At 46.2% G+C, this 26,379-nt stretch overlaps 1 protein-coding gene across 1 annotated transcript in view; it reads right to left on the bottom strand.

Annotated features, from left to right (window-relative positions):
- FAM227A (family with sequence similarity 227 member A) overlaps positions 1-26,379 on the bottom strand; it is a 79,861-nt gene that overhangs the window by 22,872 nt on the left and 30,610 nt on the right. The window contains exons 10-13 of the mRNA XM_070506872.1: positions 25,974-26,081; positions 21,706-21,785; positions 15,172-15,238; positions 8,441-8,535 (exon numbers count right to left, since the gene is read on the bottom strand). Of these exons, the coding sequence (XP_070362973.1) occupies positions 8,441-8,535; positions 15,172-15,238; positions 21,706-21,785; positions 25,974-26,081 (350 nt within the window). The remainder of the gene's footprint in view (positions 1-8,440; positions 8,536-15,171; positions 15,239-21,705; positions 21,786-25,973; positions 26,082-26,379) is intronic.

The raw sequence follows: 26,379 nt of genomic DNA, 5'->3' as shown, positions 1-26,379 counted from the left end.
CACTCAGAACTTCTGTTCCTGGGATTCTGAGTCTTGAGTGGGGTAAAATATGGACTGAACACACGTGGGGGGTCACCCATGCCAGAGATGTCACCTTGGAGAGAGAGTTTGAGAGTTGCAACTGCCTTGATTCTTCTCCTGGTCCCTAGACTGGTTTTCAGACTTCCCAGCTACTCAATGTTCTTCCAGTTTTTGCTCAAGTTAGCTGGAGACAGATTTTGTTACTTGTAAGCAAAGAATCCCAGACAAGAAACACACTACCTTTGGAAGCATCCAGTTCCACCGTTGGTAAGCATGGGGCTTCTCCTCCCAGGCGGGAGACAAGGGAGGGCCTTTGGGTACAAGGACCAGGCATAGGAGTGGGAAGGGCTGGTTCAAGCCACGGCACTGGGCAGAGACAGGCCAGCGGGCAAGAAGAGAGAAGTTCTGGAACATCAGCTGCAAAGGTCAGGTAGAAAGCAGAGTAGGAACCAGAGTGAGGGCATCAGAGGCCTGGCAAGAGGAATGACTTAGTCTGAGAGTGAGAGCTGGAACAAGAACCAGCAGACGGTCTGCAGCAGAGTCAGAGGGTAAAGCTGTTTAAAATGACACTTGGAGTCTTAGGAAGGTCCTTCTCACCCTAGATAAAAGCCTGACTCTGTCATTCCAACCCATCTTCCTTCAGAAGCACGTGTTACGTTCCAGGCCTCAAATATTTGAGGAGGGCCCTCAGATCTTCTCTAAGTCTTGCCTTCTGCAACCTAAACATCTTCAGGCCTCCAATAATTCCCGGACATGATTCCCAGTCTGGTCCCTCTCTCTGAACACGTTAGATGGGACCATCTGAAGTGGAGCCATCCTCTTTCTTGTTCTAGGCCAATTGCACTTCTTTTTAAAAAGCTCTGGGGCTGGCCTGGTGGTGTAATGATTAAGTTGTCCACCCTGCTTCGGCAGCTTGGGGTTCACAGGTTCAGATCCTGGGCCTGGACCTACATACTGCTCACCAAGCCATGCTGTGGTGGCATCCCACATACAAAATAGAGGAAGACTGGCACAGATGTTAGTTACCTCAGCAACAATCTTCCTTAGGCAAAAAGAAGAAGATTGGCAAGAGATGTTAGCTCAGGGCCTCACCAATCTTCCTCACAAAAAAAAAAACCAAGTTCTTTATTTTGACATTTAGATATAATTTTTTCTGCTATCTCTGAGAGTAAAAACCTTTATATTTTTACAAAATAAATTCATGTTCATTGTGAAAAATTCACACAAGGTAGAAATGTATAAAGTGAAAGATAAAAGTCTCCCTCATCCCCACTTGCATTTCCTAGGAATAAATACTGTTAACACTTTCCTATGTGTCCTTCCAAACCATTTTATATGCACATACTGACTTTATACCAAAAATATATTTCAAAAATAAAAATGGAATCATACTATATATAATGTTTTATCATTTTAATTTTGCACTCATCAGTATCTAAATACATTGCCTGTAACATTCTCTTGATTGATTAACTTTAGACATTGTTGACTTCATATAAAAAGGTATAAATCTGTCTCTGTTTGTTTATTTATTTACCTATTGGTGAGGAAGATTGTTCCTGAGCTAACATCTGTGCCCATCTTCCTCTATTTGTATATGGGACACTGCCACAGTGTGGCTTGATGAGCAGTGTGTAGGTCCACACCTGGAATCTGAACTTCTGAGCCACGGGCCACCGAAACAGAGGGGGCGAACTTAACCACTACACCACCAGGCTGGCCCCGTCTCTGTTTTTAATAGCAATAGAGTATCCATATTATGGACATTTCACAATTTACCTATTTAGCTACTGAAATTTAAGTTTTCTTTAATTTTTTCTAGTACCAATTAATGCTGTAAGGGACGGCCATGTATGAACATTTCTACAGGACAGATTCTCAGAAGTGGAATTGCCAGGTCATAGGTGTATACCTTTAACATTTTAATCGGAACACTCTAAACTCACAATGAAACATCTGAAAAATGCTAGATAAATATTTTTTAAACCCTTTTAAATGAATGGAGGAGCTTACAAGAAAGTGAGGAAAATCCTTTGAGACCTAGGGAGGTAAGGGAGCCCTGAAGTTGGAAGCCCTGATTCAGAACAACTTCAGAGGGAGGTGGAAATGATGGTGTCTTTGCTTGTTCCTGGTGTTAACCCAAACACCTTCACTGTTCGCTGTTCTGTGTTTTGATGCTAAGGTCTTTATCAAGTTACTGAGGTCTCCTTCTATTCCTAGTGTAGTGGGATGTAAAAAACTTGTCTTAGCTGGTACCAGAATTCACCAGAAGGAGAGGACGGTTCCTACTCAGGAAAACACAGCAATCAGTCACTTGGTGAGAAGGTTAGAGCCAAAGGCTGAGTGAGAGCTACATTGCTCTGCATTAGAAATGAGCAGGAGTTTGGAATGGGGGAAAGAAAACAGAGGATAGTGGAGAGGGCTGGAGAGGATGGTCCAGCAAATGGTGGGATGACTAAAGGATTTTTAAGAAGGCCAACTCATATTAAAGTTCTTTGTATTACTGTGATATAGTCTCCCTTCTTCTTCTCTCTCTCTCTCTTTTTTTTTTGGTGAGGAAGATTGGCCCTGAGCTAACATCTGTTGCCAATCTTCCTCTTTTTTTTTTCTCTTCCCAAAGCCCAGTACATAGTTGTATATCCTAGTTGTAAGTCATTCTATTCTTCTATGTGGGATGCCACCACAGCATGTCCTGATGAGCAGTGTGTAGGTCTGCACCCAGGATCTGAACCGGTGAACCCTGGGCTGCCAAAGCAGAGTGAGCGAACTTAACCACTTGGCCACGGGGCTGGCCCCCCCATATCTTTAAACTTATCTTTTAAACTTTAAAATCTTCTATATACACAATGTACACACAGGCCCTTTGTGAGCGGTTTTTGTGAAAATCAAGGGAAAAGGTGAGTTCCACATTTGGACTGACGTGGTCTGTGCACATCACACGCAGGACAGAAGACACATAAGCCCCTAGAGTTCACAGACATTTGGGGAGGGCACTAGGCTTCAAACAAATCATGTTACAAGTGTGAACCTATCTTTAGCTAAATTCAAAGGAGCAGAGTGACCTCTGATGACATCTAGGTTATGTATCATTTTTTATTGAGAATAGGTGATAATATAAAAATATTGGGGAAAAAATTGGGAGAATGGGAGACTGCTGGGAGGATGGCGGCATAAGAGGACTCTGAACTCACCTCCTCCTATGGACACAGAAAATTTATAACTAACCTTGGAACAATTACCCCTGAGAGAGAACTGAAAACTGGATAAAAAGAACCCCCACAACAAGGGACAGTGTTGACTGAAGTGGGAGAGGCAGAAATTCCTTTCTGGAGAGGAAAAAGCCACATTCTAGCCATGGTGCTGGGAGCAATCTTAAGGTACAAAGCTTTTCCTGGAGGAGTGGGGGATCTGAGCAGGAGAGCTTTGCCACAGTAAGCAGCTTCTGGACTCAGCACAAGCGAGACGAGTGTCATAATATCAGGCTCTGCTGGCTATTAACAACAACATTCCCCCAGAAAAGCTATCAGACATAAGGGAAAGAAAAGCCTGCTCTAAAGGCCCACACACAAACTCACCTGTTTCTGAAAGCAACCTAAATTCACCAGAAAGAAAGGTGCACAGTCCTTTGGTGAAAAGAGACTCATTTGATAGGCTCTGGGTGCATCTCAGTGAGAGGTGAGACCTCCCCAGGCCAGGACCACCTCCCCAGGGACGGAGACATCGGCAGCAGCTGTAGGGGAAGAAGAGAACTCCTCTACCCTCTAGGTCCTTCTGACTGGTCTACAAATTAAATTGACATGAGACAGAATAACAGGAGAAAATCAAAGCTTTATAACATGCATACATGGGAGAGACCCAGGAAAACTGAGCAACTCACCAGAATGGCAGAGGTTGCCACCTTAAATACCATCTTTAGCAAAAGACAAAGGAGGATGTTGGGGGTCTGGGGAGTCACTTATGGGACATTGCCAGAAAAAGCACAGTCAACAAGAATAAGGTTATTATGCAAATTTAAGTCCTTACCTTCTGCATTGATAAGAGTTTCTAGAGATAAGGTCATCCCCCTCTTCCTGGTACAGAGAGGGACACATCTTTACAAATGGTGATTTCCCTTACAAATGTAAATGTCTCTTACAAAGGGTAACTTCTACTTTTCAGAGTTTCTTCCCATCTGTAGTTTCTTAAAAGTAACCAACCCAAAATAATCCTCATGCCAAAGAGACACATGTTGAGGTGGCAACATGGATGGACCTTCAGGGTATTATGCTAAGCGAAATAAGTCAGAGGGAGAAAGTCAAATACTGTATGATCTCACTCAGAAAGAGAAGATAAAAACAACAACAAACAAATGCACAGAGACAGAAATTGGATTGGCGGTTACCACAGGGGAGAGGGGAGGGAGGAAGGTGAAAGGGGTGTTTAGGCACATGTGTGTGTTGGTGGATGGTAATTAGTCTTTGGGTGGTGAACATGATTTAATCTACACAGAAATAGAAATATAATGATGTACACCTGAAAGTTATATAATGTTATCAACCAATGTTACCTCAATTAAAAAAAAATTGGGAGAATGTTTCATAAAATCTTGGAGTGGTAAAGATATTTCTTAATAAGAAATGAAATCCAGAAGCCATATAAGAGAACACCAAGAAACATGACTGCATAAAAATTCAATTTTTCTATCATAAAATATCATAATTAAAATAAAAAGATTAAATAGGAAACATTTTCACCAAACATATGACAAAGAACTGAGCTTCTGGGGCCGGCCCCGTGGCCATGTAGTTAAATTCACATGCTCCACTTTGGTGGCCGAGGGTTTTGCTGGTTTGGATCCTGGGCATGGACCTAGCAGCACTCATCAAGCTGAGGCAGCGTCCCACATAGCACAACCAGAAGGACTTACAATTAGAATATACAACTATGTACTGGGGGGCTTTGGGGAGAAGAAGGAGAAAAAAAAAGATTGGCAACAGATGTTAGCTCAGGTGCCAATCTTTAAAAAAAAAAGAACTGAGCCTCTAAAAATCAATAATAAGCAAAAGACTAAGAACCTTAGAAACAGAAATAGTCTCTCACATGCTGCCACTGGGAATATAAATTGGCACAACTTCTTTGGAGAGTAATCTAAGATGTACCTACTTTCATTTAGCAATTCCACTTCTAGGAATTCTTCCCACGTGTGTTCTTGTACATGTGAGCCAAGAAACACACAAACACCAAGATGTTCAAGGCAGTGGTGTTTATAACAGCAAAGACTGGAAGCACCTATACGTCCACCAATAAGAAAATGGTTAATGAATTACAGAACACAGGCACAAACATGAAAATAGACTGTGATAGATCTCCATGTGCTCTCACATGGAACATTCTCTAAGATATACTGAGGTCAGTACAGAGTCTCATTTACAGCACAGGAGCTGAAGTCAGCTGCATGGGTTAAAATCCTGGCTCTTCTCTTACAACTCAACAACAGAAAGACAAGCAACTCAACCTAAAAATGGGCAAAGGATTTAAATAGACATTACTCCAAAGAAGATATACAACTGGCCAATAAGCACGCGAAAAGATTCTCAAGATCGTTAGTCATTAGGGAAATGAAAGTTAAAACCACAATGAGATACTACTTCACATCAATGGGATAACTATAATGAAAGGAACGGAAAGTAAGTGGGCAAGGATGTGGAGAAATTGGAACCCTCATACATCGCTTGTGGGAATATAAAACGGTGCAGTCACTGTGGAAAAGTTCGGCAGTTCTGCAAAAAGTGAGACATAGGGGCTGGCCCAGTGGAATAATGGTTAAATTCACACAATCTGCTTCAGTGGCCCAGGGTTGGCAGGTTGGGATCTTGGGTGCAGACCTAATGTCACTCATCAGGCTATGCTGTGGCGGCATCCCACATAAAACAGAGGAAGATTGGCACAGATGTTAGCTCAGCAACAATCTTTCTCACAAAAAAAAAAAAGAAAGAGAGAGTGAAAGAGAGACACAGAGTTACCACATGACCCAACAATGTCACTCCTAGGTATATACCCAAGAGACTAGAAAATACCTGTGCACGCAAAACTTCTACATGAATGTTCATAGAAGCAGTGTTATTCACAAGAGCCAAAAAATGGAAACAACCCAAATGTCCATCAACTGGTGAATGGATAAACAAAATGTGGTATATTCACACAATGGAATATTATTCAGCCATAAAAAGGAAGTACTGATACATGCTATGACATGGAGAAACCTTAAAAACATTACGCTAAGTGAAAGAAAACAGTCACAAAAGGCCACATATTGTATGATTCCATTTATATGAAATGTCCAGAATAAGCAAATTCATAGAAACAGAAGGTAGATGAGTGGTTTCCAGAGGCTGGGGAGCAGGGCCTGGGGAGTGTCTGCTAATGAAGTATGGGGTTTCTTTTCTGGTGTGAGTAAAAATGTTCTGGAATTAGAGAGTGGTAATGATGATACAACCTTGTGAACATACTAATAACGACTAAACTGTACATTAAAATGCTGACTTTTATGGTATGTGAATTATATCTTTCAAAAATCTTGGCTCTACCACTTACTGGCTATTTGACTTTGGGAGAGATACTTAATATTTCTGAGCCTTAGTTTCCTCAGCTATAAAATAAATATATAATAAGCTACACTAAATAAAACTTACTTCTCTTAGGGTTATGTGAGGATTAAATGAATGAATATAGGTGACGTGTTTAGAATGATGTTTGGTATACAGGAAGCACTCAACAAATGTTCGCTGTTATATGTTAGGTTGAAAAAGCAAAGTGCACAATAGTGTATATAATATTGTAATTTGTGTTAAAAAGAAAAAAATGGTTTATATTCCTTAACATCCATCAAACTTTTCTAGCAGGATATATGGGGAAACAGTGTCTGCCTCTGGGGAGGGGGCACAGGGTCTGGCACGGAAGAGAGATTTACTTTTTATTATATATCCTTTAATACTGTTAGAGATTATCATGGGCAAAGATTACCTTCTCAATAAAACCATAGTATTAAAAAAAAAAAAAAAAGAACCGGCAGCAGTTTATATCAATGCCGCGCTTCTGATAGCGGTGCAATGGCACGTTGTCCCTTCAGTCAGGAGCACCCAGCAGGGCCCCCATGAATAGCTCGCTGAGCCAGCTCTCCTTTGGGACTTTCTGTCCAGTTGTCTCTGCCAGGCCATTGGCTCTCAGCTGCTTTCCATTCCTGTTAAAATCTGCCACCATGCACTCTGACCACTGGGCTTCCCCTCTCCACCAAGGCAGATCACAGAGTAGGACACGACAGCTCACCTCCTTTCTTCTCTCTCTAGAGCAACCCCACCAGCCCTGTCAGCAGCAAGGACCGTAATGCTGCCGGGCTTTATCTTCCCCCATTTTACAGGAGAAGGTCAGAAAGGGTAAACAACTTGCTCAAGTAACACAGCTGATGAGATGCAGCACCAAGATTTGAACCTGCCTATCTTTTCCACCACACCCTGCTACTTCTCAAAAGTTTCGCTGCTAAATGCTGAGGGGAAACAGGCAGCGGTAATAAATACAGAGAAAAGAAGAAGGTTCAAGCAATCTTCTACAATATTTGCTGTACTTGGCCCAAGTCCTATGGCCGGACTCTCTTACTAGTCGGTGTCTCGGGAAAGCCTCAAAACCTCTTGCCCGGGTCAGGGTCCTAGGGGCCTCTCCCCACTACACGAGGTTGCACCAATGTAAACTACCATCCACTGAAGTCTGTGCGGGAAAGCTGGGGGAGGAGAGGAGAAGAGGCGAGAACACACACTAATCCAGTGCCTCTCGTGTCCTGGGGACTGTGCTGGTGGCAAAGCTCAGTGGTTAAGAGCTCAGGCTCAGAGTCAGACAGATCTGTATGCAAGCCTTCGCTTTATTACTTATTTCCTTTGCGGATTTGGAAAAATTAGTTACCTGCTCTGAGTATCACTTTCCTCACTAAGAAACTGAAGATTGGCAGGAGTAATTGTCTCAGAGGACTGTGACAGTAAAATAAAATACACTGCATGTACAGGTTTAGCATACTGCCTAACACGCAGCAAGCGTTCATCACATGTTAATGATCATCACTACACCAGGGAAGCCCGTAAGAACGCCAGGAATTACTGCCCCCACTTCAGAGAGTAGGGAACTGAGACTCAGCGCTCTCTTTGCATTGCACCCAGACTCCTGAGTTTCAAGCAAGTAATTTAAACTCCTGGAGAAATCCAGACAAAATGGTCACTCAACTTGTGCCTATCTCAGCCAGGAATTACCCTTAGGAGACGACCCTCGTAGACCTGAGTCTACAATCAGAAATAGCCAATTCTTACCCTAACATCTTCACAGGGCTGGTTTCCAGCCAGATCTCCTAGCCCCTTTTAAATCATCTCTACTATTAAATTTCCATTCATGTGCTCACCTGCTTAGGAAGTATTTTCTGATATTGTTTGGCTTCTGATATCCCCTTGACTTGTTGTGTAGCTTTCTTCAAGACCAGAGTCTGCGAACAAGGCTCTGTCAATGCAATATTAGAAAAAAAAAATGATCATTGGAAATTGTCAGCTGTGATGAGACAGAAAGAGCATACGGTAGATCTCAGCTTCCTATTAGCGTGAAAATGCCTGGGTGTATTCAAATCATTGGGAGATGCTAGAGGAAGCAGCTCAGTAAATTCATAAATTCATACAATTTCACTTGCATTTTAGCCAGATCTACACCTGTGGCCATACATTTGTCCATTTACTTATCTCTTTGTCTGTCTATCCATCCATCGAACAAACATTTACTGAGCAGCTATTATGTGCTGGGCCCATGCTATGTGCTGGAAGCAGACCATCTTCAAGGAACTCATGGCTTCGTGAGAAAAAAATACATGCAAATAATAAATGTAACACTAACTCAAGTGCCATGATAGAATTTTCTACAGTACACCATGGTCACAGAATAAGGAAGGAGAGCCCTGAAGGCTATAAAAATGCTCAGCAGAATCAGGAAGGGTGTTGTGATTAAAAGAGAATAAAGGCCCAACTCTTGCACAAAATTATGGCTTCTCTGTAGGAGAATGTTAACAGAGAATATCTTAAAGATGGGCAGAGAGAAACACAGATCATCCAGAAAGGGATAACAATCAGAATGATTGCAGAGTTCTCAACAGTAACAACAGAAGCTAGAAGACAGTGGAATAAAACCAGAGCATTGTAGTAAACTTGCGTACCCAGCAAAACCATCTTCAAACAAGGTGAAATAAAGACGTTCATAGAAAAACAAAAACTCAGTGAATTTACCAAGAACCCCGTGATAAAGAAACTGCTAAAGTTACTCTCTCTCTCTCTCTATATATATATAACATACAATATTTATTTATATATATATCTTTATTTATATATGTAATATTTATTTTTTCCAGGAAGAAAGAAATGAACCCAGAAAGATGGTCTGAGCATCAAGAAGTGGGCAAATAAAATGATAGTTTAAGACCAAACAAAAATTATCTATAATAATAAGAAGAATATGTAATTTGCTAGGTTTTAAAATAAGACAGAACTAAAAACACTAGACAAAATAGCATTTAAGTCTAGAGGGAAGAGATTGGGGTTAAATTAGGAAAGGGAAATTTTGTTCAGGAAAGGGAGTGGGTTAAGATATTATTTAACTTTAGATGAAGCTAAATATGCATGATAGAATTTCAAAGGCATTCAATAAAGCAGGGTTTCTCAGTCTCAGTGCTATTGACATTTTGGGCCAGGTGACCCTCTGTTGTGGGAGACGTCCTGTGCATTGTAGTATGTCTAGCAGTATCCATGACATCTACCCACTAGGTGTCAATAGCAACCTCTTCCCAAGTTTTGACAACCAAAAATGTCTCTAGACATTGCTAAATGTTCCTTGGGGAGAAAACTGCCCCCTTTTGAGGATCCCTGCAATAAAGAATGTAACAGGACATATAACTTCCAAAAAATTAGAACGAAATGGGTTAAAAAAAAGAGAACCAAAAAAACTCAATCGGGATTCTGGTTCTGGTTAAGATGGAGTAAGCACACTCTACCCTATCTCCCACTGAATGGAACTAAAAACCCTGGACATAAGACATGGGGTAGCTATCTGAGGACTCTGAAAAGTAGATGCTAGCAGGTGAATTCGAGAAAAAGATCAGAACTCAAAATAGAAACCATATGGCAGTCAGTTTCCTGGATTTATTTTTTCCTTCTATATGTCCCAGCTCCAAGACAACATGAATCCAAGAACAGAGCACCAGCTGAACACAGAATGAGATCCAATAGAAGCCATCTGTTTGTGGTCCAAGGAGTGGGAAGGGAAACCCCTATGGGACAGTGAGAGTTGTTTTCTCTTCCACACATGCATCCAGGAAGCCCCCTTCCGGAAACTGCAACTCTGTAATGGTAGTGGTAGCAGCAGAAGTGGCAGCTGGATAGGCACCTAAAACCTGGAGGGAGGGGAATCCTTCTCTTGGACCATGGAGCCGTGGTCCAAGAGTGTAGAAGGAAGCTCTTGCTTTTTTTCTCTCTCTGTCCTCCTCCCTGGTGGCCAGGGAAGCAGATTCAGTCACAAGAAGTATGTGGAAGAGTGGAGAGACTGAAGTCTCCACTTTCTAGCAGAAGACCAGGAAGGAGTACCTTTGTAGCCAGAGTGTGGGGAATATTGCAGAAAGGAGAGCGATCAAGAAAGGAATCGCATAAAATTGTATATGGATGCCCACACTCACCCTGAGCTGCACATATATATGTGTATCTGACCCTAAATGGCATACCAAAGGCTTTGAGAACTGGACTGCAAGGTAGATCACCGCTCAGGTGTCAAATGTGGTGCTTGGGTGGCATACACTAGGACAGATCCAAAAAGCATTATAAAAGTTTCGAAAACTGAACTGACATTGAAACCACAATCTACAGAAAACAGGTCAGAACTTGTAACCTGAACCTAACTGGGTGAACTACCTCCTAAAACAAAACAGAATACTTCAACCTTCTTCATATGTTTAAACAAGACTCAAAGTCTCATAATATTCAAAATGTCCAGAATACAATCCAAAATTACTCAAGATACAAAGAACCAGGAAAGTTTGATACATTCTCAAGGGAAAAAGACAATCAATGTTGCCAACCCTGAAATGACTCAGATGCTAAAATCAGACAATGACTTTAAAGCAGCTATTATAACAATGCTGTAAGAAGCAAGGATGAAAACTTTTGAAACAAATGAAAAAAAGGAAAGCCTCAGTAGAGAAACAGAAGCTATCACAGGGAACCACATAGAAATTTTACAACTGAAAAATACAACTGAAGTGAAAAATTCACTGGATGGGATCAATAACAGAATTGAAATGAGAGAGGAAAGAGACAATGAACTTGAAGATAGATCAATATAAATTATCCAGTTTGTGTGGTGTTTCCTGACACCACATGTGTGGTTTTTCCACACCAATTCTCCAATTCTCTGAAATAAACTGGGTATCTGACAATTCAATTCAATTCCAAATCTACCTGGAGTTAGTGTCAGAGCCCACAAGGTAAAGGACTCAGTCGACAAGACTGACCCCACTTTAGGCAGCAGTCTCAAAAGGGGTGCCCAGGATATTCAGCCACTTACAAATTTTTGGGTTTCTACAACCTACCCTCAGGTTGATAATTCACTAGAATGACTCACAGAACTCAGGAAAGTGCTACATTTAGTATTACAGATTTGTTATAAAAGCTATAACTCAGGAACAACCAAATGGAAGGGCATAGGGCAAGGTTTGGGGGGTGGGGCACGGAGCTTCTACGCTCTCTTCAGGCATAATGCCTTCACAGCACATCAATGTGCTCAGCAACCTAGAAGTTTACCAAATTGTAACTGCATAACTGCAGGCCTTCCAGGCCCAGTTCAAATGACCCCATCTCTTATCAACAGAGTGATTAAGAATTGCCCTTCAGAAAATCTGCAAAGTCATGTAGCCAGGGCATGCGCAAAAGAAGAAATTGTGACCTGAAATGAGCTTGGAACTAAAGATCCTCCTGCCCACGGAACCCAAGGACCAGGACACGACTGGAACTTGAAAGTCAGACTCTCATCAGAAGCAACAGGTCCCTCATTCAGGAAGATCCGGTGCTAACATTCCTTCCCCACCTCATCAAAATGTCTAGAACCCCATCATAAATGTTTAGAACCTCATCATAAATGTTCAGAACCTCATCATAAATGTTCAGAACCTCATCATAAATGTTTAAAACCTCACCATAAATGCTTGAAGCCCACCAATCAAGACCTCTCCCACCAGTGTTTCCAAATGCCACGCTCTTCTCCCTAACCTCTTAAATTTCACCCCAAATCCTGAATCAGGGAGATGGATCTGAGGGCACACGCCCCCATCTCCCTGCAGATGGATCTCACAGAATAAAAGCTGATTTCTCCCCAAAGGCTGACACCATAATTAATTGGCTTACGCACATCGGGCAGAGAACCTCAATTTTGTGCGGTAACAAAATCACACTGTTCAAGAGTTTTTATAACTCAATGCCCAGTCCCCCTCTCCTCTCTGGAAGTTGAGGGGGGTGGTGGGGCTGAAAGTTCCCACCCTCTAATTATGTTCGGTCTTTCTGGTAACCAGACACCATCCTGAAGCTATCTGGGGTCCCAACCTGAGTCACCTTTTTAGCATATACTCAGGTGTGGTTGAAAGATGCTCATTGTGAATAACAAAAGACACACCTACCACTTGGGAAATTCTGAGGGTTTAAGGAGCTCTTCCAGGAACTTGGGACAAAGACCAAATCTATATTGTTATTATACCACACAATCTGAATAATGTAGTCAAAAAAGACTGGAAAAAATGGACAGAGCCTCAGGCATCTATGGGACAATATCAGCAAGTATATTTGTGTCAGCAAAGTCCCAAAAAGAAAGGAGAAAGAGTGTGATCCAAAAAAATTATCTGAAAAACTAGTGTTTGGAAACTCCCCAAATCTGGCAAAAGACATAAACTTACAGATTCAAGAAGCCATGCAAACCCCAAACAAGTTAAATCCAAAGAAACCCACGTTCCTAGACATCATACTCAACCAGTTGAGAGACAAAGAAAACATCTGGAGGGCCGCCAGAGGGAAACGCAGTACACACAGGGGACCCACAGTTCAAAGGACTGTGGGCTTCTCATCAGAGCACCGCGGCCAGGAGGCTGTGGAACAATACTTTGCAAGTGCTGAAAGAAAAGAACTGTCAACCCAGGTTTTTCTTCCAAAAAAAAAAATCCTTCAAGAATGGAGGTGAAATAAAGATATTCTGAGATGAAAGAAAACTAAGACAATTCATGGCCAGAAGGCCTATTTTAAATGAAATGCTAAAGGCAAGGTGTTTTCTTTAGGTGGAAGGAAAATGATTCCAGAGGGAAACTTGAAACTTTAGGAAGGAGAGAAAAGCAACAGAAAGTGTAAATATCTGGCTATATATAGTAAACAGACTATTTCCTCCTCCCACATTCTTTAAAATATACACGATGATCACTTTGAAATACAGTTTGGCAGTTCCTCAAAACGTTAAACATTTCACCCAGCAATTCCCCCCTCAGGTACACACACACCAAGAGAAATGAAAACATAAGTCTACACAATAACTTGAACTTGAATGTTCAGAGCAGCATTTATTCAGAAGAGCTACAAAGTGGAAACAACCCAAACTGAATAAACAGACTGTATCTAAAACATTTGTGGGAACCTCAGTGTTCAGAGGGAAATCTATAGCATTAAATGCTCGTATTAGAAAAAAACGTCACATTTTCATTCAGTTCAAAATATTTTCTAATTTCCCTTGGTACTTCCTCTTTGATTCAAGGGTCTTCATGAATTGAATAGATATGTGTATTCTGGGGACTTGCAAAGTCTCCCACAAATATTTGCCTCTTTTTGGAATCCTGGCTATACTTCTCAATGAGTGGCCCCCAAGTTTTTATGGTTTTTGTGGGGTTTTTTGGTGAGGAAAATTGGCCCTGAGCTAACATCTGTTGCTAATCTTCCTCTTTTTGTTTGAAGAAGATTGTTACTGAGCTAACATCTGTGCCAATCTTCCTCTATTTTATGTGGGAGGTCACCACAGAGTGGCTTGAGGTCTGCACCCGGGATCCGAACCTGCGAACCCCAGGCCGCTGAGGCAGAGTTTGTAAACTTAACCACTATGCCACTGGGCCGGCCCCTAGTTTTCTTTTTTTAATAACAACTTTAGTGAGATATAATTCACATACTAACTTCTCTGAGCCTCCATTTCTCCATCAAGAAAAAGAATGGTTTCAGTTTTTGGAATAACGATGACGTGCAAAATTGTCTAGAATGAAACTTAAGCCTTCCTCTTCTAACAGTGTTTTCTCAGGTTCTGAATTTGTCTATTTGGCATTTATTAATTACAGGGCCAAACTAATGGCCAGAGTTGCTTACATCTCCCCTGTGATCCGGAGCCCACACTTTGAACCACCTCCTTTACCTAACTCTCACACATCAAGGCAATATTTGCCCCAACCTAAATCACCCCAGGGCCAGGTGCCAGACAACCAGGGGCAGCCCCCATACCCCAAACCCTGCCAGAATTACTCAAACTAGCCAATCCTAAACTGTTTACCCTGTCATGCCTAGCCTTTCCCAAGGAAATCCCAATAAAGGCTGTGGCCTGTGTCCCTGCTGACTGACACTGGTGCTTCCACCTGCGGCCCTCTGTGGTGAGCTGTGCCCCTCATTTCTAGAACTGTGAGTTACAAACGTTTCTTTCAATGGCATTGGCCTCTCCGTGTAGTCCTTCAGTCACCTTTATGAATTAACACCTGGGCACAAATCAGTTTCTACCTCAATAAGTGCTGGTTTCTGATGGGGGAGAAGAGCAGCAACCATGTCTTAGATTTATTTTCTTCCATTGCCAACCATATCTTCCCCACACATGTCAGCCCTGTGCTGAACTCATCATTTCAAAAGCAGAACTTAATCAGTGCTTGCTGAACTGGAAGGACAATTACGTCCTCTCGTAAGATATTACTTGGTGCCAAGGCCCAGGCTAGAACCACAAGTGTAAAGTAGGCTGGCAAATTATGTTCAAACAAACCCAGGAAACTAGGGTTTTAGAGATAATAACTAAGTCAAAAGCCTACATTTCTCTTGCAGGTAGTTAACGTACCTTTTGTGGTATTCTGTTTTCGGGAGCTAGCCACTGAATTCTTCCTGGTTGAACTTACATTAGTAGACTGTAGGGGAGAAAAAAAAGAACAAATTTAGTCAAACTGGTAGTGAGAGGAATACAAAAAGTATACATGCAATTTCCTAGATGTTTCTCATTGTTCTTAGCAAAGGAACATGCAGGAGACCCTGAGGTGCGTGACAACACAGCCCTCCATCCCTGGAGAGCGGGGGAGAGAAGCGGGCTGGGGACCGAGGCAGCCCGGGGTTCCAGGCCCAGCCCTGTCACTCGACAGCTGGTGACCTCCGACCTCTCGGTCGCTTTGGCTTCCTCACAGGCTTCTTATGAGGATTAAGTCAGCTAATGCACGCGAAGTGCATGAGTGGCTGCTCATGGTAAGCGTTCCAGCAACACTGCTACCATTGTGGATGCACTCATTCCCGCATCTCCTTCAGTAAACATTTCATTGAGCAACTACTAATGTGGCTGCCACTGGGCAGACCCTGACACCTAGTCCCCGCCCAGAGGAGCTCCCAGTCTATCAGGGGAGACACTAGTAAGTAGACAATACAGTAAGATGAGGAAAGCATCACATTTTTATTAGAGAGGTAATATAAGTTAGGATTAGGTTTGTATGTGAGTGACAGAGACTCAAGACAACAGTGGCTCAAACTAGGTAGAAATTTCTCTCCCACATAACAGTCTGAGGGTAGGCAAGCCAGGGTTTACACAGCATTTATGTCCTCAGGGACTCTGACTTCTTCCAGCTATTGCTTCCACCTTTCCTGAAAGAGGACTCTTGTTCTTAGGGTCCAAGATGGCAGCTAGAGCGCGAGTCATCACATTTACATTCCAGGCAGAAAAGGGCAAAGAGGCAAAGGATTCGCATGAACTATTTTTTTAAGGAAGGCTCCCAGAAACCGACACATGGCACAGCCACTTATATCTCATTATCTGGGTCTTAATCATATGGTTCCACAGAGATATAGGGGGCGGCTAGGCAATGTAATCCTTATTCTGGCCATGTACACGCCCAGGTAAAAATCAGAGGTTTTCTTTCTATAGAGGAAGGGAACAGATATTGGGGAGCAACTAACAGTCTGCCAAGCAGTATGAGCAGAGTATCACGGGAAGGCGGAGTAGCGAATGCTTGATTCTGTCTCCGGGAGAGCTGGAGGGCTTCCAAGGAGAGAAGACGCTTTTGTTCTGTCTTGAAGGACGAGTAGGAGTTTAGCAATGTTTAACAGATGGCCCACCAAGTGGCAGACAAGCAGTCCACCAGCCTCAACAACCACTTTGCTTTCACAGAAATATGCGATTCGAATGGGAAGAAGAAAGCTGAAAGGACTTGCCTCATACCATGCAGCTGGTGTCCAACAGCTACTGATTTTTACAGCCAAAACGGTTACTGGGATTTGTTAGAGAGAAAACACTCCCAGGGCTCAATGAAGCGTCCGGCTCATTCTTAACCGGCCCCAGAGAGATGTGTAGTACGGCAGAGAATAAATGCCAGGAGACTGGCTTGGGTTTAAGTTCGTAGGCCCTTTTATTTGTGGTATAGGAAGTATGATGTTGCAGAAAGAGCTCAGACTGACAGCGCCCTGATGTCAGCTGAAGTCAGCTGTGTGGCCTGGGACAAGTTATTCACCTCTCTGAATCTACTTCTTCCTTTGTCAAGTAAAGAGAATGATTACCTACCTAGCAGGGGTGTTGGAAGGATTAGCAAGGATATATGCAAAGAAAATCTGTACACAGTGGGCTCTCCAAGTCTGTTCCCATGTTGTGACCATTCTCTCATGTTGTGACCAGCAATGACCCCGAGTGTGTGAGGCAAGGTGACTACAACTGCGATGGGCTAAGCTAAGACTGCTCTGGGCCCCCCTCCCCACCATGGCACAAAGAAGCTGGAACCGTTCTCCCAATGTGGTCGCCTGTTGCTCAGATTCCACACACTGAGGGCTTACCTGTGATGGGCCAGATGGGCAGCGTTCCCACATTGGTTTTGAGCCAATGTGAGATTCAATCTGGGGATGCCCAGAAATGTCTGGCATGGCAGCGGGCTTTGCAGATCTGGGATTAGCAGGTATGGGCATGAGCCCATGAGTCTCATCCTTTGGTTTTCATCTCAAATGGCACTTTCTGGGAATGTTACTTGCCACACGTGTGCCATTCCTTCTCCACATACACGAGACCCATGCCCCGAGGGGAAAGACTTAAGCTGCTCTCCCAGCTGCTTTTGTGGCTGAGGTGCAGACATGTCACCTAGGCTTTCCCCCTTCAGATGCACTGCACCTGCCTGAGACTTGAAGACGGAAATGAGCAATGAGTGCCATGCACACTCCAGTTTTTGGAGACTGCTGACAGGAGCACCTGGGTTTTCAAGGAAAGCAGAGCAGAGCTTTGAGCATCCAGTCCCCAGGAACTCTGGTCCACAGGAGTGTCCCTTTGCAGGGGTGGTATGGTTTGGGCATCACTCTTGGTGGCACAGCCTCTGAAACTAACGCATTGGCCCTTCCTGGGGAGCTGTGCACCACTAACCTCCTTTAATACATTCCTTCCTGCTTAAAGTAGCCGGATCAGATTCCATTGTTTGCAGCTTAGAACTCTGGTGATGATTCCTCCTTATGAAGGCCTTAACTATCCTCTCTAATTATTAAATGAATGCGCAACCCAGTCTCTAACAGGTGGGAGCCCTTATGTAGAGCCGAGCCTCACAGCAGAAGCCAGATATACAGTTAGATGCTTTGTCACTCCCACTGTGTAAATCCCCAACACTCAGCAAGAGAAGGGCAGACCACACGTCAGAGACTTAAAGAAACTGCAACTCGGGGCCCTGAGCCGTGGACTCAGACAGACTGTTGCCATCGGAAAGCACATTTTGAATCCGGCCAACTGTTCCCTTGAGCAGATGGGAAAGTGCGTCTACTGAAAACAAGAGAGCGGCTCTGTCCCCACCGCAGAATTCTGTTCCTCCCTCCGGCCTGGCTTGCCCAGTAAAACTTCAGCTGCTTTCAAGGTTGGAAAGCTTTTGATTATTTCTATTTCTGGGGCAGAAAACTGAATCTCTTAGCTGGCTTTCTGAAATAACTGTCAGAAGACTTTATGTGTTTCAGCACAAAGAAAATGCATTTGTTTTACACAGTTGTGACAGGCAGTGCAGAAACATTGACTAATATTTTGGTTTTGGCCTCTGAGTGACAGCTCTCCCTCCGCAGTGCCTGTTCTGTCTGTGCTCTCCGGGGCCGCCGTTTAGGGAGCACCTTCACGTGCTAAGCACAGGGCCAAGAGCTCACAGAGAGGGCCTCATTCATGGAGTCAGGGACCATTTGTTCAGTGTCTGTTCTAGGAGCTGGACACAGAACGGCGGTAGAGAAAAAAAGGCCTGTGCTCATGGAGTTTACACTCTAACAAGGGAGACAGACACTATGCAACACATAAATCCCACAGGAAGAACAGCAGAGCGTGATCAGCACGATCCAGGCAATTAAAATAGGCAATGCGGTGACAGAGTAGCTGGGGCATCGTGGATGGCCTCGCTAAGGCAGTGACCGTGAAACTGGAATCTGGAGGACAAGAAGGAACCACCACTCCTTCAGGAACTCTGAGGGGAACATGTTCCAGGCAAAGTTGACAGTCAGTGCAAAGGCCCAACGGGCTCAGGCCTGGAGTGTCCCGGAGGCAAGAGGAGTCCAGCGGGCTGATGTCCGGTGCTGAGGGGGGCATGGTGGGAGGAGGCTGGAGAGAGAGGTGGAGACTGGATTCTGCAGGGCAATTCAAGCCGGGCTAAGGAGTCTGGGTTTTATTCGAAGTGCACCAGAGAAGCTGTTGGAGGCTCTAAGCAGGGAACAACCTCACCTGGGGTCTGTCTGTTAAAGGTCACTCTGGTGGCTATGTGCAGACCAGGATGGGGCTAAGAGTTAAGGAAAGGAGCCCAGACAGAGAGCTGACGCCAGGGGCTGGGGATCAGTGCTCTCCTCACCCCTTCCTAAGTCGAGGGGAGGCCGAGAGGGCAGCTGGATAGATCAGTGTGCGTTCTGAGTGAGGCCAGGGTGGGGAGGGAGATCTGGTGTCACTGGCATATAGGTGGTATCTAAAGCCACCAAACCAGATGAGACCGCCTGGGGAGAATATGTAGATAGAGGGGACAAGGGGGCCAGGACAGAGCTGACTGACAGGACAGGGAGCCAGCAAGGAAGACGGAGAAGGAGCAGCCAGCCAGGAAGAAAGACACTTAGAAAAGTCTGGAAGTAAAGAAGCCAAGAGAAAAAAGTGTTTCAAGAAGGTGGGAGCAGCCAACCATATGAAACAGACTAAAGCAGGGCACAGACCAGGGTCCTGGTGATGTCAGCAAGGGCAGTTATGGAGCCTTGCTGGGGGCGGGATCCCACGGGAGCGGCTGAGGAAAAGAGCCGTGGTGCAGATGTGTCTTTCAAGAGGTTCTGCTGGGAAAATCAGCAGAAATGGGGATGCAGAGGCAAAGGAGGTTTTCTCTGTAAAGGCAAGGGACACCAGAGTAGGACCGTTCAATGATGGGAGCGATCCAACAGAGCGGGAGGAAATGATGACACAAGAAAGAGAGCCACCAAGTGCAGGAGTGGAAGCCGAGGCGGCAAGTGTCAGAGTACACGTGGGGGGCAGGGCCCTTCCTGCACAGGTACAGGGCGTCAGCAGATGGCGAGGGTACAGACCGGGGCAGGCTGTCTCAGGGCAGGAAGGCGAGGGCCTTCCTGTTCACTGCTTCTAATTCCTTGAGGCGACATCCCTGGAGGGCCCTGCGGGGATGTGGCCGTGGACTGACAGAAGCCCAGCCACACAGCCGTGTGCACTGCGATCTTCAGGATGCCAGGCAGAAGGCTCCGTTGGTACTGTGCTCATTTCACACTTGTAGAAACCAAGTCCAACGGGAGTGAAGTAACTCGCCAAAGCCTGCACAGCTAGAATCTGAACCCGTGAGACCAGGCTCCTAACCATAGATTGCCAACCCCTGGGGACAAGAAGACCTTCCAAGGAAATGTGGGACTGCCAGCGCTAAGAACATCCATTTCCAGATCCTCGAATTTCCTCACAGACTATTTTTCTAAAAGTGACTGTCCTGAGAATGGGCAGGAGTTGGCAGTGGCTCTTGCCCCATTTTAGAAGAGAACAGCACACCCTTCACCTACCCCAAACTGTCCTCTGGGGACTGCTCCAGGGCGGAGACACCCCAACTCTGCACCAAAAAAAGGGAGAGGGCTGTTCTAACAATGGACCAAGCCCCTTACGCTACCTGCTAAGAAGGAAGCATGGCATTAGAACGGGGATGCTGGTCTAGGGCTCGAAGGTTACTGGGGAGACCGCTGTGGTCAGAGCAACGACCAGATGATTACACAAGCGCTCCGAAGGAGAGGGATATGAGCGCGTATAACAAGGGGCCCAGTCCAGACCAGGGTCAAGAGAGCCGACCCTGAGGACCAGGGCCTCCGCTGAGATGGAAGGACGAGTATGTGTCCCCCAAGCCGGGGGCGGAAACTTCTGCAAAGAGCCAGAGAGTCAACACTTTCAGCTTTGCAGGCCATGAAGTCTCTATAACAACCACTCAACTCTGCTGTTGCAAGACGGTCGAAGACAGGAGTCAACCCGTGACCGTGGCTGTGTGCCAGTAAAGCTTTATTTACAGAAACAGGCATTGAAAGGCCTCATTCATAGTTTGTCTGGACAATTATTTTTTCCAGCTCTCCGGAAAAAATAGGCCTTGATGGGTAGCATTTGGCTGGGTTCATGCTACCAATGAGAGATGATGCTGACAATGATGATGGCAGTGGTGGAGCGAGTTTACCTGGGACGAGAGGATGGGCAGGCACAGAGGCCAGGTATTGGTAGGGAGTGTGCTATCTGCAAGGAACTGAAAGAAGGCCTGCAGCAGGAGCTCCAAGAGCCCGGGAGGATGGAGACGGGGCTGGCTAGACCTGGCAGTCTACCCCAAGGCAAGAGGAAGCCTTCCGAGGCTTGGAGGGTGTTTTTCATTTGGGCTGGGAAGAGGGTGTTTGGGGGGGGGGGTGTAGGGCAGGGCCGGGGGGTGATGAGATGACATCATTAGATCTGCATTTTGAAAAGATGGCAGGGGTTCAAAGAGCCCGAGGGAGACAGGAGCGCACTGCAGTAGGGATCGGGGAGCTCAAACTGGGGCATAGGGAGTGGCAGGGAGAGGAGTGGCGGGGGGAAGTGGGCAGAAGGGAACATGGACAGGCAGAGCAGAGCCAGGTGTCAGGAGGATGGCCAGGTTCAGGCTCACGATGAGGACCAATGTGGAAAAAAGATGCAAAGGCACCTTGCGCTGCAGCCTGCTCTTAAAGATCGGTTCCTCTCCTCCCTCCTCCCAGCCACTGGACGTCTGTGGCCGCCCCTTAGTGCTCCACTCATCCGTGGAGATAGGGGGCACTACAGGGCCCCTCCCTGAGACGGTGGGCAGGGAGGACAGAGATGTGGGGCCACCCACTGGAAGTCACTGAAGCTTATGGGGCTCCAAGGGGTAGGGGTCTGCACCTTCCCACTCACCTGAGGGCAGTGGGCTTTCCTGCTCCAGGCGGACTTGTGAGAGAAGCATCTCTTAGAAGCAAGGAGAGAAAGCTCCCTTTCTAGGGAAGAGAAAAAAATGTTCTTTGGTTCCTTCTGGTCTTGGGGGTGACATTACAGACGGGGAGCTTTGAGACAGCCCCCTCCCTGGAGACAACAGCAATCGCAGGAGGACCGGCCTCAGGCAAACCAGAGCTTGTCTGTCATTCCACCTGCTGAGTAACCTCTCTGATCCCATTAAAGGGTGTGAATACCAACTACCCCGCAGGACTGATGCCCAATTAAAGGAAATGATGTATGTGGAGCCGAGTACACAGGGCAAGCACTCAACTCACAGAAAAAAATGTATCGGCTTCAAAAGAAAAACAAAAAATTCAGAACCCTGCAAAACTGAGATGAATAAATTTTGGACTGAACGCTTAAAAAAGTAACCTATCCGGGGGCTGGCCCCGTGGCCGAGTGGTTGGGTTCGCGCGCTCCGCTGTAGGCGGCCCAGTGTTTCGTTGGTTCGGGTCCTGGGCGCGGACATGACACTGCTCATCAAAAAAGCCATGCTGGGGCGGCGTCCCACATGCCACAGCTGGAGGGACCCACAGCGAAGAGTATACAGCTATGTACTGGGGGGGCTTTGGGGAGAAAAAGGAAAAAATAAAATCTTTAAAAAAAAAAAAAAAGTAACCTATCCACCTCATAAGGTGCTAAATTTAGTATTCACTGAAATTCATTAAATTTAAAGACAATTTACAGGTGAGATTTTTTTTCACCCTGAAATTCCTGTGTGTCCATGACGACTGCTGGGAAAGCAAATCCATTAATTGGGTCAGTAACTGTAAATGCTTAGAAAAGTGGCATATAAAAGTGCCCGGCTCTGAGTAAGCGGTGGCTATCACCATTTCCAGCCCATAACTGCAGCCACACTCTTCTCTAAGGGCTGCCCGCATTCTCTGCCCTTGGGCCCTGGACCAGGGCTTCTCCAACTGGAATGTGCTTAGAGATCACTGGGGCATCTCGGTAAAGTGCAGGATCTGATTTAGCTGATCTAGAGAGACGCTGATGCTGCTGGTCCTTGGACCACAATTTGAGTTGCCACAAGTCTTTGCCACAGCACAGGAACCACAGTGGGGCAGAGAGGTAAAGACCCAGCAGCCTGCTTCCCCATCCATGAAACCAACCAGAGAGGAGGCCTCAAGGGAAGGGGGCTCCTGAACCACCTTGCCCTCCTCCACTGCCCATCCTCTGTCTGCTCTTTTCTACTGGTCCCTAAGGGGGAGGGTGTTTGATGAAATGAGGGTGGCTCTGCTAGCCCCAGTCCTGCTCACTCCTCCAGCACACCTCTCTCTCTGTCAGGCTAAGGCTTTAGAATGAGCCACACCCTGTCTTCACTTCTGCATCGCTTCCCCGGAAATCTCATGGAAACAGCTCTCTCAAAGTTCACCAGTGGGGGTTTCCTTTGGGGGGTGATAAGAATGTTTTGAAATTAAACAGTGGTCACAGCTGCACAACTTTGTGAATATACTAAAAACCACTGAATTAGACACTTTAAAAGGGTAAATTTTATATGTGAATTATGTCTCAAGAAAGCTGCTATATAGATAAAGATCACTAACTGTAAGATTCCCAGGCTTTGTGCTCAGCCTCGCTCTGTGCTCCTGCACAGCAGCTGCACTCTGGACCCCTCTCAGCGGAGCTCCACCTTGGCTGCCGGGGCCCTGTTTTCTCTGGGCTCCTCCTGCCTCTCCGAATCTTTTCTTCTGCCTCCTGCGTGTAGGGTTCCAAGGCCAACCCTCTTGTCTTCCCCCTTCTTTGATATTCCCATCTAGAAATAACTTGAACGAGCACAGCTATCTAAACAAATTCTCAATCGAGAGCCCCAGCCCTGACCTCTCCCCTAACCACATCCGCAGAGTCATCTTGGACATCTCCACCTGGACGTTCCATCATCTCCTCAAATTCATCACGTCTACAATTGAACTTACGGCCTTTCTCCACAGACCTGATCCTCCTCTTGACTTCCTACTTCTAAACGGCATATCTGCAAATGCTGGCTGCCAGATGCTTAGAGCTGCTTTGAATCTGGGACCCTCCCCAGCTCCAGCCTCCTCCTGGCCTGACCTACTGTGCTTGAAGGGCTCTTGGATTTCCGTGAGATTCTATCTTCCTTCTGGCCTCATATCCATTTTCACAACTGTGCAGAAAAGTGAAAACAGCAATCCTGATTGCTGTCCTTGAAAAGTCCCTCTTGCAAGGTGGGTCCTTGGCTGCCTCTGGGAACTTGGTTTTCGAGAAGGTTCCTACTACTCACTGGTAAGACTGGCTCACCGTGTCTGAACCATCTGTACAAACAACATGGTTTATGCTGAATACCTGACTTCCTTCTGGGAGCCTGGAGTCTGGGCATGTGCCAGGCAGGGAGCGCCTGTGCGGAGTCCCAGTGAGAACCCCGGGCACTGAGTCTCTAACGAGCTTCCCGGGTGGCAACAGCTCACGAGTGTTGGCAACACCTTGCGGGAGGACTGAGCGGGCTCTGAGTGACTCCACCGGGAGAGGCTCTTGGGAGCCTGCGGCTGGTTGGTCTGGACTTTGCCCCGCGCACCTTGTTCCCTCGACGGACTGTGCTTCGTGTGCTTTCTCTGTAGTAAATCACAGCCTGAGTCCTGTGAGCGCAGCTAGGCAACTACGGGACCTGAGTGTGGTCTTGGGGACAATTCCCCCGCCTTTGTTTACACAGGTTCCCACCCTTCAGAGAGAGGGTCTTTAGGGGGCTCTTCACTCAACACTGAAGCTTTCAGGCAGTGTGCGAGCAGCTTGGCCAGGGCCCTTCCAGGCACAGGAAGCTCACCTCGTGAGACAGCACTGCCTCTTACGGGTCCCTCCTTCGTGCAGTGCCCTGACTTTCCCTAAGGGCATCAGACTGAGGGAGGAGCATGGACTAACTGGCCAGAGAGGCAGAGACTGACAAAAGCATGCAGTTGAGTAGCCTGTCTGGGCAAAAGCCCAGCTCCCCAGCTCGGGGGGACCTTGGGCACATGAACCTCTCTGCACCTCAGCTCCTGCTGGGTGACGGGGATAACAGGATCCCTCATAAAGTCGGGGCGGGGGATGAAACAAAACACAAACAGCAGCTGGTGCAGAGAACAAGTCAGCATGCACTGGCATTATTTTTATTATTAATCAGGTCACAGCTATGTGCCAGACTCATATTCTTTGACAATATGAACTATTTTCTCCGTATTTAAGAAAAAAATAATCTCCTCACTCCTACCCCCCACCTCCAAAGGGTCCTGGATGTTGTTAAGGGGTTTGATTAGCTGGGTGTTTTCTGCCCCGGGATCCTACTGGTCACTAGAGACAAGGTTTTGCTGCATCCCTGGGGTACCCATAAAAGGGGCAGACATCCTCCAGCTGGAGAAAATACCTGAATGACCCAGGAGTGTGTCTCTCTGATTTTGTAGTCCTGAGTTTGAATCCTAGCTCAGCCACCCCCAGGTGGGTTCCCCATCAGTCCTCCCACTGCTGCCATGAGGAATGCCTCTCTGTTCCTCTCTGTGCCTCTGAGTCTTCTCACATGCTGTTCCCTCTGCCTGGAAGAGCAGACCTCCCCTCACCTGTCTAAAACACACATCCTTCCAACCTCAGCTTAAAGGCCACCTACTGACCCTCTCAGGGCTGGACTGGGGTCCCGTCCCTGTGCTGCCTCAGCACTCCGTATTCCCCACCACAGCACCCAATGCACTGCGTGACTGCGTTGCCTGCATTTCCCAGGAGACTGCACAGCGGGGCTGCACTTGGCTCCGTGCCATGTTCCTAGTATTGGTTCAGCACAGTGCTAGGGACAGAGTGCTCTTTCCGTGTCTGTTGAGCGAAATAAAGCTGGCCTCGGGCAAGTGGCTTCTCTGAACTCTAGTTTCCTCACCTGCGAAGCAGATTTGTGTGTACTTCAGCCAGTTGTTCTGAGCATGAATAAAAACGATAAAGAGCCCAGCATGGGGCCTGGCACCTAGCAGACACCCCAGAACTGGCATCTCATACTTTAAGACAAAAGTCCACCTCCACATCCCAGTGACCACGCTGTGCTGACTCTAACTACAGACCTGAAGCACTCGCATTCCAGTCACTTTGGTGGCCGGCCTGGGGGCACGTGAGAGAGAACCTGGCCTCAGGATGTCAGTACGAAGGTGCTTCCCTGCCCCAGCTGGATGGTGGCTGGTGTGGCAGGGCAAAGGGGTGGACGTCCCTCAGTGGCACCTTACCCTTTATCAGCGTTCTTCTATGCAACATTAACTCTTCTCTCCGGAATCTCTCTGGATCCAGTTCTGAGTAGTCCCAGCTGTTATAGCTCTGTGGGCAAGGATATATACCTAAGAGGGAGTCAAGAGTGAGAATGAAAACTTTCACAGAAGAGAACAGGAGGCAGAAAACAGAAGAGAGAGGCCTCGGAGGCGCCCCCTGCTGGTTCTGGGGAGGCTGTGCTTCCAGCATCAGCCCCACCCAACACTGGCCCTATGGCCTTGGACAGTCATTTCCTCTCTAGGAAGCTTTGGTTTCTCCATCAGGGAAGTGGAGATGGAGATACCCACCTGGCCTCCCTGACAATGGACAGTGGGGTGTGAGGGTCAGATCACCACGACACGTGAGTCTATGACGTGCTATACAGAT

This window comes from Equus asinus, chromosome 4 (genome assembly GCF_041296235.1).
Source record: "Equus asinus isolate D_3611 breed Donkey chromosome 4, EquAss-T2T_v2, whole genome shotgun sequence".
NCBI classification, from domain to species: domain Eukaryota; kingdom Metazoa; phylum Chordata; class Mammalia; order Perissodactyla; family Equidae; genus Equus; species Equus asinus.
Note: the sequence above shows the minus strand (reverse complement) of the source record. Positions and strands in the feature narration are given on the sequence as shown.